Source organism: Ambystoma mexicanum, chromosome 6p, assembly GCF_040938575.1.
Source record: "Ambystoma mexicanum isolate Mex_15411 chromosome 6p, UKY_AmexF1_1, whole genome shotgun sequence".
Lineage (NCBI taxonomy): Eukaryota > Metazoa > Chordata > Amphibia > Caudata > Ambystomatidae > Ambystoma > Ambystoma mexicanum.
This window is the reverse complement of record NC_090935.1, coordinates 1,197,777,366-1,197,791,867: the sequence shown is the minus strand read 5'-3', so window position 1 is coordinate 1,197,791,867 and position 14,502 is coordinate 1,197,777,366. Positions and strand designations below refer to the sequence as shown.

The following is a 14,502-nucleotide window of genomic DNA, read 5'->3' as shown; positions in this document are numbered from 1 at the left end:
GTAGACTAGGTGGACGGTGATAGTGGTGTTGGCTGAAGTATTAACACGTTCGGTAGAAGTCGAAATGAGTACAGCAAGATCTTCCCAGAAGCAGTAAAGACGACCATGACAAGCCATTCCCAAGTGTCAGAAGCCATCCAGTGCTGTTTTTTTCTTTTCCTTGTTACTCTGAGGCTTGCAGTTTTTATTTCCTATTGTACATTTAGGACCACAGATCCCAGAATTCCAAGAAAAGACTTGATGGCTTTTTAATTGGGTGACAAGATGCCCCTGGTTTTGCTGGAAATGTCTAGAAATTGGGCTCTGTATACCTAGATTGTACAAAATAGAATTCAATCTGATTATGGGGAAAGGCAGGGTAACCCCCAGCAGAATCCCAGCTGCGACTGTAGGGAGAGTAGAACTCTTCACATCAACGTGCACAATGCTAGTTTTGAAACAATTCAACACAAGAGTTATACATCACAAAGTAAAATTACCAAACTATTATACCTTTTAACACTTATGCCAGTCCCTCTGTAATTACGGGGTTGGGATACAACCCCCTGAACCTTCCGGTTAACAGCCACATACATTAACTGATTTGTGCCACAAAGTTCTTGGCGGCTGGGCTCTCGCCAAACCTGGAATTGCAATTAGAGCAAACGCTCTTTTGTTTTTGACATGCTTACGGTCACAGTCACACCTGCAGAGTTTATTTCTAGGGGAATGTCCGGACCCACACAACCTTTTTCGCCACTGCTTATGTGTAGTAGTCATGGAAGCCGCTGTCCAATTGTAATCCTACTTTTAACTCCGTGGCCTGTGCCGGTTTTTTTATTTTGAAAATGCGTGTAAACCCCCCCGCCTCTCCCCCCCCCCAATCCTCCTCTTTTGTTCAAGCATGGAACTGAGACTCTGTATGTCTATGTCTTTATAGGAAGGCCCCGTCACGTGTAGACTCATCAGTGGTTACAGCATGCAGCTCGCCATGCATAGCAGCGAGCATTCACACACAGAGTGGTCCACTAGGGCTTCTGCTGGACAATCAGAAGATGCACAATTGCACCTTTGGAGCGCGACTCCCACGTGGCGGTAAGTGGGAGACATGGTGATCCACAGTGAGGCAGGGGCAGCCTCCCTCGAGAAGCGCTTGGATTGCCCTGCAGAGGACGCGCACAGCTTGTTCAAAGCAGCATTTCCTGAAGAACAGACGGGCGGCCTGTTACAGACTCTCGCTGGATAGAGACGCGGGTAGCACTCATTACTCCCAACGTGTGCACAGCTAAAGAAAGCTGCTAGAGAAAAAAATAAGACTTCGTTGAAAATTTTAAAAAAAGCAAATTAAATACCAGTGCTGTTCTCACAAGTAACATTTTTCTATGAAAACGGCCATAATTCTCTCGAAAAGATTTAACAAGCATTCCCGTAATTCTTTACAGGAAACGAATAGTCACGTAAGACCCCCATGCAATAATAGCCCCAGGAAGCTTGAAAGCCCAGCGTTCAGTTCGCGCATAGGCACAGAATGCAGCATAGAGGCAGAGTTTTTTTCCTGTCAAGAACTTCTAGGAAACAATACGAACAGGACATTCAGAGCCCATTACATAGTACAGCGAATGGAGTTTGTTTCCCGAGAGTTTAGACTCATCTTTCTCGGAATATGTGGGCACCATCTAGTCCAACCACACCCAATGTTTAAGCCAGAAAGGGAAATTCAGCCTAATAAGGGATGGCAGGATAGCTCTTGGGCAAAGCGCGCGTCTTGGAAGCGAGGCAAAGCAGAGCAACACAGGTTCGAATCCCCGCCCCGCATTTAGAGACATGACTCTGGTAATAAGCGCATTATAAAATATTAATTAATGAGTGCTTTGGGGCGGACAAAATTAGCGTCAGGGGGCTATTAAAAGGGTAGCGATTGGGCAGGAGTTTAATAGAAATGAATTGTTGGGAGGCAGAGCCGTCACTTAACGATACTGACGCCCCGCTTTTGTCACACACAAGAAAGATATCTTAACAACCCAACACACGAGTCAAGGGCCTTTGCGAATTCCCCGTCTGTCTTCCTTTAGAAGTCTGCTATATTTCCGTAAGTGTATTCTTCTAGATGCCCATTTAGCACAGAGGAGGACTTCCAGATGCGGACATCCTAGGGCCTCAAGACCTAGGTTGCTGAGCTCCTCAATGCTGGGCTCACCCGCAGTCACGCCCCTTTCATCTGCAGTGAGTGACAGACACGCCTTTTTGGAAGCATGGTGCAAAGGCTATGGCAAAGATGAAGCTGGTTTGTTAAGACCCGTCTACTACTAATTCAAACAATGTGGATCACACAGGTTCCTTTCTGGGCACTAGCCAAGCGCCGTCACTGAGCAGATAAGGGGAACGGTGGGCACCCTTTCCAACAGCTAAGTGACGGGGCTCACCCAAGAACTTCACCTCCGGGAACCAAGTTATTTTCACCCAACATATCATCCATTGTGTTGAAAGCTAGAAGTCTGGCAACAAAGGCAAGGGATCTGCTGATGGAGTTTCCTGGTATGTTTTTTTTTTGGTGTTACTCTCGTGAATATCTTTAATGTTCCAGCCCGCAGATGTCTCTATGGCAGGTAGCTCTCTAGCTCAGTGCAAAAGAACAAAGTGTTGCAGCTCCTTGGCAAGGAGTGGGATCAGAGTACTTATATTGGCAGATAGAATCAGGCCCATCTCCTCGGGCAACACTAGGAAGAAAGCCTAAAAGGCTAAACCGTCTCCACTGCGCAGCAGGAAGGCGATGTGAACACAGGCTCCCTTTGCAGTCACCATACTAGGACCAGGAGATCATCAGAGCAAATCTCTTACTCAGAAAAAGAGCCACCATTCACTACTGTGAATTTAGGAGCATATCCTCTGCAACCAACAACCATTGTTTAAGAAGTTCTAGTTCCATGTGACTGCCTGAGCGGGGCCTACGGATGCCAGAGGGAATGTTACAAGGATTTGCAAAGTCTATGAAGCTGGACTTCAGTTAGCAACTATTTAAGATGTTTGGGGACATTGTTAAAGGTTCACGAACTTGACACATTTTACATATGTATTATAGATATGTAGTTATGGTTCAGATGCTCTCTAGGTTGCAAGAGCACTTTTTGGGTTATAACTTTTGCACCATTTCACAAATCTGCACAAAACATTCCAAAAAATATATTGGGCGCAAAGAGGAGGGTACCCAAAACCTTAACAATTCAGATTGACTTCAATGGGAAAGAAAATTCTGTCATACCTGCAGTTGAAACCGCATGGCTGAATCTTATGGCCCAGGGACTGTGGCCAGTTACCAGGGCCACAAGACGTGTACATTGATCCCTGGTCTCACAATTGGGGTATAGTGGGCACTGAACCTGGCTGGAGGCCGGCCCAGTGGCTGTGGACCGTAGCCGACGGTCCCATTATGCTATAATGGGGAGTGCGCAGGCTGCAGCTAGGTCCAGTGGCTATGGTGGGTGTTTTGGAGCGCATGGAGCTTGGCTGAACTGAAGGCACTCCAGCCATAACTTGCATCCCCAGCATGTGTTGCTCAAAGTGATGATGTCAGTGTGCACTGAAAAATAGATGTTAAAGGAACTTTATAGTTGTTTTTTGTATTTTAAAGAGGACATTTTAATAATTTACATAAAGTGCTGGAACAGAATGAAATATTTTCAGTTATAAAAAGCATTGAAATTCACTGAATGTGTTAAAAGCAGGTTATGGTTAGGTTGCCCTGCTAAATTTGTAATATAGATCGGTTGGCAGGGGTTGCAATAGGGCTTAAGCCCATGCCCCAGGAATTGTGGCCAGTGTCCAGGGCCACACGCCATGGATAGTGGCCCCCAATGCCACGATGGGGGCATATTGGAGACTGGACCAGGCTGCAGGCTATGTCCAGTGGAAATTGATAGTGGCTTGTGGGGCCGGGGTCATGAATGCTCAAGACTATTCAACCATGACTAGCATCCCCAACATGTGCTGCTCAAAATATCACAGATCAGAAAGTGCTGCAAAAAATAAGTTAAGTTACATGAAGTACTGGAACATCATGAAACATCTTCAGTTATAAAAAACGTTCACATTTAGTGAAACAAAGCTTGTTAAAGAGACACAATGGTTAAGTTATGTCAATAAAACCCTCTGAAATTCAGAGAAAAAAGTTTGATGTTCTGCATCTTGCTCTAACAGACTGCATGATTTAAAGATTTTGGAGAATTTCATTGAGACATTAAAATTGTAGAGGCGGGTGCAATGGGGTCTACACGATTGGGATAGAGGTTTGAATCGACTGAGTGTATGCCGTTCTATTGTGTGGAAGCCTAGTGAGAAGCACTGGCCAGGCTATTGATACAAGAACCTACTGCTGGCTTTTTGTAGCATTACCAGGACTTGTGGAAAATAAATCAGAAAACGAGGGATGGCTTTCAAGCAGCAACTCAAGTCAATCTCTCTTTTGGCGGGTTAATAACCACTTTGATGCTGGAAGATCTGATCGAATTAGGTCGAAGCCAAAACAGAAAGTCTGACGGCTCAGAGAGCACTGCCTCCCCCTCTGATACCAAACTACCTCTGCAGATCTCGCACATTGGACTGGGAAACAAGGTCAGTAAACTGCCTTTGACCCAAGGGCATAGGAACCCTGCTCCGCCTGGGGTGGGAGGCCTACCAAGGTGCAAGCCAGAGCCAGCGCTAACCCGTAGGGGATGGTAGCAGTTGAGTGTCCCAATTACTGCCCCCTGCCCTAGTATCAGTTTATACATGGGCAGAAACCACTTGCAACACCCCAGGCCTCTTGGCGCTAATGATGGCCAAGTTTCTTCCCTTTTTTCTAAAATCCAAAGTCAGCACTGCAGCCGTGTGGTGAGAAGGTGGAGGGCACAACCCATCAATGCCCCATGCTACCCACAGTTCAGTGCCAGAATCTCCACCCTGACAAACGGGCAGAGGCAGCAAAAGGAAAAGCGGAGAGCTTCCAAGGTTATCTGGCATGCCATGAACTTCTCCCCAGCATGTGCAGCGGAAAAGCAGCTGCAGTCACCGTAGATCACCAGGGACGAACGTCAGAACGGCAATCACCAGACAAGACTGCACTTTCTGTGGTTGAAGTCGGCCCACAGCCCCCCTAACATGAATGTGGACACTGTGCAGTGTGGGCCACCATTGCTACCCCATGGGGGAGGGGGTGTCCCGCATGGAGAAAGGTGCAGGGCTTAACCTACTATTTTAAACTACTTCTGTTTGTACACTTCCTGGATGAGGAAGACCGGGCCAGTAATCCAAAGAAAGAAGGTGGGTGGACAAGAAGAGACACAGGAAGCAGGAAGGTGTGGGTTATTTGGAGGACGTAAGAGGCGGGGGGGGGCAGACCAAGAGACCAGCAGGAGGAAGAACAGTGAATTGAAGCGTGGAGGCGACTTGGATAAAAGGCGAGTTATTTGTTGGTGAGTGCAAGGGCTACTGTATTGAGAGAGTGCATGCAAACTAGGTTGTGTTAGAAGAAGCAAATGGAGTCATTGAAAAGTGTGAGAAGTAATGACCGAGTAAAAGGTGGGGTGATGCATAATAGTGTGGAGGTGGGGGCAGTAGTGTGGAGGATGGTTGTTATAACATTGAATGCTGGAGGCAGGAAGCAGGAGTGAGAGACATTAGCAGAGGAGAAGGACCCAAGGAGAAGACGGAGAGAAGGTGGTTGGAGTTCGATACAGGAGAGTACTGAGAGGCAGTGACAGTCAGAAAGGGAGCGGAACATTGGGTATGGAAGGAAGAGGAATGAGTAAGTTAGAGTGTTTGCAAGGCACATTACCTTACCTTTTAGTTACAAGCAAGATTGACAGTGTAGGGCTAGTTAAGAAAGTCTCAGAGGGAGTCTAGAGAGAGAACGCAATTGTCTTTTGGCTTTCATGTCTACCAATCTAGAGAATGGACAATAGGGGTCAATGTTCGCTATCTAACCATCCCCCGGACTAGGGATACCCATGTTAGGGTGAAAACCACTATTTCTAGATGAGAGATTGAGGAATGCACCAGCACCCTGTCGAAGAAATCAGTAAAACCTGTGAACCGTCTGTGGAGTGGAAGTTGGAGGGTTCTTTGAGGAGTCTATGACAGGTGATAGCAGCTTGAAGCAGCCTGCTCACTCTCAGCAGCATGCTTAGATAGCCATCAATGGAGGGGGGGGGTTAATCATATACCCTCTCCCTTCCCCCACCCCATAACCCCAACCATAGACATATGTATATATGTATGCTGGTCGTACAATAAACAGTAGTCATACAAAAGGTGGTTGAAGTAACTGATTGGGGAAACCACAGATTACCCAAGTTGCATCACTAGAATGCACAGCGCACACCAGAATGCATGAGCCCCTCTGTAGAAACCTCTGCAATAGACGTTTCTCACCCTATATTTGCCCCTCCTATTTTATAAAGTAAAACAACTGGGAAAGGCATTGCTATACTGCTTTGACAACCTTAAGAAAGAGGATTTCCCCAAGCCATCGCAGGCATTTTACAGTGAGACAGCTCACTGCAGCAGGTGTAGGCCTCGCTACGGGAACACGGGCTGGCCCCCGGAGAAAGGCACAGGGCAAATGGGGAATGGCAAAAAGGGGTGGTGTGGGGGTTTCCCCGACCCCCATACTATGGCTGCAGTGTGGATGCGGTGAGTTGCCCTGTGCAGTGAAATGGGAGAGATTTTAAAGAGGCCACAAAAGCCCAAATGCTGAACAGCATCTGAATGGGGAAGAGGCTCAGAGGGACCGTGTTAGATCAAAGTCAATGAATGAATATGATATGATACGAATGGGTATTTATAATGCGCTTAATACCCAGAGGTTTCTAAGCAAGGACCAGTGGATCGAACCCAAGTTGCTCCATGTCGTCTTGCTTCCAAGACGAGCACGTTGCCCCTGAGCTATCCTCCCGAGACTATAATCCCATCACAAGCGGTCTCTGGTCAATTCAAGATAGTGGCTTCTGGGCTCTGCCTCACTTCTTTGGGAGAGTTCTGCTGACCTCCGGTATCATGGTCTAAAGGCACTCAAAGAATCATAGGGTCCACATCTGGACCGTTGTCATTTCTGCAGGAAACATTGATATTTTTATTGTGATTAGCCCAATTGAATGAAGACTTCAGAAGTAGCCCTTATGTTTAAATAAATGCATGGGCATTAAAGGACAAGCACCAAAGGCCAGACAATATGATTTAGCCTTTCCTATTGGGTTTATTTGGACCAAGTACAACGTATCCATGTACACTGAAGGACACGCTGAGCATCAGAGTGCACAACAATGGCTGCCAAGCTACTGCAATTGATCAATATGTTTGCCGACACACTTGCCCAAACTGCATCTATAAGGGTCGAACAAAATAACAGTTGGAGAAATACCCCACGGCAGTGTGGAGTACTTTAAACTCTAGTTCCAGTACACACTAGCTATAGGTGGACTGCAACTTGCACCTCCTATGCCTGGATAAGCTTGATCGCAATGTATGTGGGTAGTCCAGGCTGCCATGTTTGGTAGATTAGCCAAACTGTCTAACACCATGGCAATTCTTAAGTTGGTCAGATACCTGATCACACAAAAAGCGGGCACATTTATTAAGTGCCACTATAATAAATGGTTTCCACCACCCTCTGGCAAATAGCCACACCGACTCAAGGGAAAATACTGTTTTGGCAGCAGTAAGTCTTGTGGAAAGCACCAAACCCCATCAGCTGCTATGGAGGCCCATGAACTAGATTAATGCCAAAGAGAGGGCACAGCAGCAGGCTGTCCAATGGAGGACGTCACCGATTATACTGTTGCACTGTCTAGAAGGACAATACTCCTTCAGTTTAATTTCGCTAAATAGTGTCCCAAATCTCGACCATTCGTGGGAAATCGGGCCCTAGAAAGTAGTTGGTGACTCACTACGGTTCGAGCAAGGCATCAGAGGAGACAACTTGCACAGGTGTGGGAACGCACACAGGGCACAGCCTTGACAACTCCCATTCACAGAGATTTGTAGGCATCCTAAGACCTAAAAGGCCACACTGCCTGCTCCTATAACCAGGCTTCAACCTAAGAGCTGGACCCAAGGAGCTGTTGGACATAATATAAGGTCACCACAAACCCATACCCATCCCTTCCCCAAAAGAACTGGTATTGATGCTCAGCAGCTGGTTATATAGCTCATCACCTTCACATACAGATCAGGGGCAGGCAGCCGGTGGCCAGGGCACCTGCTCCCCCAGACCACCTCTGTCCCAACCCTGCATCCCTGCCAGCCACCAAGCACATACAAATGAAGAACAACAAAGATTGGATAGCAGCCTTAAAACCAATTGTCTGGTGGATACGTAAGAGCACTAAAGCAAAGGGCAATTATCACGTAAGCACTCTAAAGGATGTGATGTCCATGCAGAACTGCCCGCGTTCAGGCACAATTTTTTATGCATTTTTGTTTAGGATAATCACATCTACAAAACTCATCAACCATCACCAAATCCAAAGAGGGCACGGGTGGTGAACACGCATAAGGAGCAGCTCAATATCCAGTAGAACACTGGGTTTAATATGCAGCTGGAATGCACTCAAACCACTGAGTTGCGATCACTGTTTTCTAAATGTACACTGCAAATGTAGCCTTATTTTAGTTACTTAAGTGGAAATAAACAAAAACGATTTCACAAGCTTGTATGTCAAATGTACACAATGTGACACGTACCCAGACAGAAGTGCTTGAAGCTTACTTCGGTACACACATGTTAAAGTGCATCCAATGTGCTTACATTATGGGCACAGCAACAACAAATGTACTGCTGGTGTACACAAAGAGTCACTCCCTCTATAGAGCCTGAACTTGCAGATTATTGGTCCAGAAAATTGAATAACTGTGCAGACCCTTTCCACTTCACACTGCACGACTATGTAGAACGTCTCGTCTTGTGATAGGACATTTGATATGCAGGCTTGCCAATTAATTGTACTGGTTGATGGACGGCCATTTTAGCTGCTTGGGGTTGCTAAAAAGCGTCTGTCTGCCCTTATATGTAAATTTGAATTTTGATAATTTTATATTCTCAGCGGTGATGAACCAATAAACCTTTGCTTAATTATTTTTGTTTTTATAAGGAACACTGTTTACAGTAAAGTCAAATTGTGGCAGCGCCATGACATAACATACAAGTGAATTCAATGTTCTAATCTTCATAGGACACCAGAAATTATGAATTTTCTCAGGCAGTTCAGTCCTAGATCATCTGGGGCCCTGCTGTGATAGATCAGGCCACATGCCATGCCCTAGGCAGCATGCACAGCCAGTGGCCCCAGGCTATGCCCGAGATGCATTACCCGGAGGGCATGTCTGCACGCCTGGCTTTCTGGGTGTGGAGGGAGGATGAGGATTGTGCGCAAATCATGCCCCGGAATAAGGCGGGTTGGCTGTAAAGGCACTTCACCAAATTCAGGGGATGGGAGTTTCTAGCAATCCCTTTGCATTGCTTCTTGTACTTATATTGCCCTGGGAGATTTTGATGGGCGGTTGTGCGTCATCTGCATGATGCTGTCACTCAACGTTTACCTCATATTGTCACTGGTCTTTCGGAGCGCTTGAGTTTACTTTTTCTCTTCTCTGACTTGGGGTCAGTTTAGCGTGGGGAGAAGCCTCCTTTGAAGCGGACCACACAGGTTGAGACGCACTGGGCTACAGTATTCTATAATCAATGATCCTTATAATGGGGTGCGTCCAATGCGCTAGAGTTATCTTCAGGCCCGACTGACAGTCAATAGCCAATGAAATAACACTGCTTGTATGATTTACATTAAACATCAGCATGTGTTGGAATCCTTCCTTCAAACAAATAATTCTCACTGGATGAGGGATTGTCATGCTACTACATTTAAGCACACCGGCATAAAACACTCCCTTGGTGCATAAAAAAGAAGGAATTCCATAGGATACAAGGTACATTTTAGACTGAGGCCACACTTTAATACCTCTTTAATAAAGTGGCATAATGTCTAGTTGATTCCCAGGCCTCCATCCAAGGATAACATCAATATCTACCATCAACTAGTCCGAAGGTGAGCCTCAGTGTGAGAGCGCATTGGTAAGGCATTAGTAAGTAGTGTTATTAAGCTTGGTGGAAGAAGCCATCAGCAAGAGCAAGCAACAAGGTCCTGTACCTGCACAGGTAGCACAAAATGGGTGGCACGGCTCGCAATCCTTCCTGTTGACACTGTAGAATGTCCCATCTTCACAGCTGACGACACACTTGGTTCCCTGTAAACTGGTTTAAAAAATATGGAAGTCATGAGTCGTACAAGAGACTGAAACAATTGGACCAACATGCAAAAAAAAAAAGAGAATTACATACGACTTCTGTATACGTCGGCTATAACATATCAGAAGGCAATGTGTGGGTACATAGCTGCATATAAACATTTCCTGTTCGGCTTTCATAGAAGGGTGATATTCAGCAGTGAATACCTCCAACCGCGGGTTTTAAGCACTTTGTCAAGGCATGTATTGGAGAACAGTGACCCATGCCCCAACAAAATGAACTATGACGGCGGGTCTCAACATTTGGAATATGTAATTAAATAATTTATGTAATCTATAACACTCTATTCGTGTGCTTATCAAAGGGAAAGATCAAATGTATCGTTGGGGACTTACAACAAAACATACCAATGGTAAACCTCCACAATAAAAGAAAAGACTACAAAAGGCAAAGACTAAGCAGCGATTTACAGCAAGGATTAGGCACATATCCTGAGGCATGATTTACTTTGCCATACCCAAAAAAGAAGAAGCCGACACAGAAGCAAGTCTATGTTTGATCGCCAAACCATATTCTGTCATTCATTTCTCTTCAAGAGGTGTTCCATACAAAGCCTAATCTCTAAAAGTCTAACACTAGCAGATTTTTCTTAAGACGCAGATGGGATATCTTGGCCATAAACGCAGACGGATTACTTTTCTCCACAAATGGTAACTGCTAAACAGAAGGGCCTTGAGACCATTCTAAGTATGTATCTAAGTTTGTATGTGAATAAGTTCACTCCATCACAAACCGGAGTCGTAAGCAGATCTGTAGGATGCTACACAATGCGTACAAGTGCACCTAGCTTCCCCAATGTTGAAATGGCAACTTGACTGGTAATAGGTTAATTGCTAGCCAAAACAGTTTACTTGACATCATGTAGGTGAAATGGAGTTTGTTACAAAATCCTAGTCGGTAAGTATTATTTAGGTATTTTGTTGTGTGCCACATGCCCCCTTGCAGCAACGTGCTGATCCATTTGGTCAATAAAATGATATGGATTTATTTTGTGTTAGCCCTAAATGAGTGATATACTTGAGTGGCTTCAATATGGCAGGACAAGGGCGACTACTGATGGGAGCTGGGAAGGATTGTTGCCAAGTCGCCCAGATTCTCAGGTTGACACACTGTCCAAATTACTTCAACACTGGTTTGGGCCTATTGAGATTGGAGTGGTCGATATACATTACGACGGGATAGAAACAAATGCCACATTCGATAGGATGCAGGCAGGTGGTCAATAGTTTGGGCAAGAAAGGTTAGAGGTCAATATCCGGCATTCATCGTTGGCTCCTTTTCATGATGTCATTTCTCATTCAAAGGCTTACTTTGAGCACTTATTTTTCAGGAGCCTTCAGTGGAGCAGGAGTTTGCTTCTGCTCTGAGGGTTGGATACAGAACAATCTGCAGGCACGTCTAGATTGATTTGAGAGAAACGCTGCAGTGTTTCCTTAAACCTGAACCGTGGTGGGCGGTTTGTATGTGCACATTCTTAATATGAATTTGGTAGTTGGAACATTATTGCCAGCTCCATAAAGTATGAACTTAATCCAATCATCCTTTTGCAAGTTACAAAGGATTTCAATCTTAGATGTGGAGGGCATTCATTTCGTGATTTTAAAGTGTGCTTGCCCGGTAATCTTCAGATTGAGGCCCAGTCGTCAGCCTAGTTTTGCACTGGTTGCAACTTGTCTGAATGTACTAGAATGGATTACAATAGAGGAAACCAGTCATGTTCAAGGATTTCATCAGCTTCGATAAAAAAAAGCAGCCGACAAAACAGCCATATAGGCTTGTTTTTAAAGCGTACAGGTTTGCCACCTAGTCAGATGTTGATGTGTTCCAGGGCAGAATCCCTGCTGCTCCTTATTGACCAGAAGGGAGCAAAGAAAGCAGAGGAGGCAGGTGAAAGAGGCTCCAAGCCAACTGATTTGCAGAGACCGATAACATCCAAGAAGGGCGTAAAGTGCGCAAGAAGCTGGTAGACCATAGCAGGCTCCCGTCAAGAACAGGAACATTTTTGTCCTTATACAAGGCCCGCAGTATGTCATTGCCTATCTGCAATGGTGCAGTTACCACCGACCACTAACCAGAGAGTCATTTAGCGGTTTGCTCTTGAACTCTCACAGTGTTTGACAGTTTGATCTGAAAGTACACATTCCTTCTTGGTCTCCACCCCCTCCTTCTAATGCTCCACTTTGGATCCGTAACCACTTCTATATCATCATCGGCTTGGCTGTGTTATCCAGAGCCTCCCCACTTCCAACTCACGGCAAGTCTTCATTGGTTTCAATGACTAAGTATATGGACAATTCCATGACAGTGTCCCTTAGTGAGCATTGTGCCTTACATAGCAGCTCTGGATCCTATGGCAAAGTCCTTCCACGCTATTTGTGCACATGCCCTGTAGAAAATGGCCACACGCTTTTGGGCCTGGGAAAAGGCCAATTGCGTTGTTTACACATTTCCTGCTTCTAAGATGCTGCCATCTTCCATTACCAGGATAGTCATACAAGTCCATGCGATGGAGGTCATTTAAGAAAATGTCAGAGACCCAGCAGGAGACTCGTCAATGGGTTTTGTCTCTGCTCCAAGTTAGTTTTTATGTTCAAATGAAATATTAGCTTCTTCAGTACATCAGTGACTGTATCCCACCTTATAAAATGGAGGCCCGCATTTAATTCCCTTAACCACCTGTCAGTGTGCAGCATGTGGAGGGGCCATTCTATTCCTCATCCTGAGCATCATCTTTCTGATGATGAGCAAAGGTCTCACAGCAGCATCAGCTCCATCAGCACAGACACTCAGAAGGCAAGGCATTATGGTCAAAAAGGAACAGGAGAAATTCCAAATACTGTGTGCGCACACACGTCAGAATGCCAGCTGTTGCAGCCTAGTCAGAGTAATGCAGGATTGCTTACCAAAAGCCATGGCTGCATTCCGTGCAGGCCAGCGTTGCGGTGCAGGTCTTGCAGTTCTCGGGGCATCTCCGGCAAAGGTTCTTACCTTTAAATAAAGAAGGAAGTCTATTTAATGGCTGGCCAGAGTAAAAAGGGGACCTGTAACTGCACATTAGGGAGGATAGAGGTAATAAACATCTCATTTAAAAAAGTTATTCAGCATTACCAGCGGTGCATGTGAAATATGCAAAATATGTTTCTTTAAAAAAATACCAATGAGCTCTGGTTTCATTCAGGTGCATTATTTTTGCTTTCCCCAGAAATTCAACAATGTGCCTATATAATCATGCAGAAAAGGGCACGCTGCTTCATGTCCCATTGACTGAGCTGAAGGATGCCAAATTGGAATAGGTGAGTACAGCAACCTTTTATTTATTTTTTACTTGAATTGTGTGCAGATCCTACATGACTTTATAGTGCTGTTCTCCACAAAACATCAAAACAAGACACCACAAAAGGCAGGAAGAGCCAGATCAAATGTGCAAGATGTAGTTCCTTTGTACAAAGATAGTCCAGAATATATAAGATTCACTGAAAAAACTGTGTTAAAATGACGTTATGGTTAAGTTGCACCAATAATAACCTATGAAATTCAGTGAAAAAACGTTGATAAAGGGACATTATGGTTACAGGTAAAAGCGAAAACCCCCAGAAACTCGCCAGTTATGGAAAGCTAAGCAACCATAACTTGTGCCACCACAGTGCACTGCTAAGACCAACACCCAGGACTACTCTATTTACTGTTATGTTTGTAACACTCCCTCATTGCCTGCTTTAAACCATTCACAGATATATCCACCAATCACTTAAAAAAACCTCTACATATAGCCTATCAACATATTAAACTTCCACCCACCAGCTGCCACCTAATGTTCTACAAATCTTTTGCATCTGCATTCCCATACGTATATCAAACAATTATACATAGTGCTCCTATAAATGCACATATGCATTGTGCAGTGACAGAAGTGCATAAATAAAAGAGCCAGTACGGATGGACAAGCACGCATGGGTGCCTAGGAGGAAAGTGCCAAGGTGGGAGGCCACTAGCTAACTGCTGGGGCAGAGGAGTCACAAGGGTGCAGTACATCTTAACCGTAACGTCCCTTTAACAAAGTTTTTCCTGTCAATTGAATAGGTTTTTATAAGTGAAAATGTTTCATAATGTTACATTACTATATACAAGTTAATAATAATGCCTCTTAACATATATTAAACAATAAACCTCCTTTAACAAAAGTTTTTTGC

At 44.9% G+C, this 14,502-nt stretch overlaps 1 protein-coding gene across 3 annotated transcripts in view; it reads right to left on the bottom strand.

Annotated features, from left to right (window-relative positions):
* Positions 1-14,502, bottom strand: part of PCSK5 (proprotein convertase subtilisin/kexin type 5) — a 1,619,480-nt gene that overhangs the window by 576,559 nt on the left and 1,028,419 nt on the right. For all 3 annotated transcript variants that reach the window (XM_069625842.1, XM_069625844.1, XM_069625843.1), the window contains exons 17-18: positions 13,216-13,300; positions 10,155-10,258 (exon numbers count right to left, since the gene is read on the bottom strand). In XM_069625842.1, coding sequence (XP_069481943.1) covers positions 10,155-10,258; positions 13,216-13,300 — 189 coding nt within the window. The remainder of the gene's footprint in view (positions 1-10,154; positions 10,259-13,215; positions 13,301-14,502) is intronic.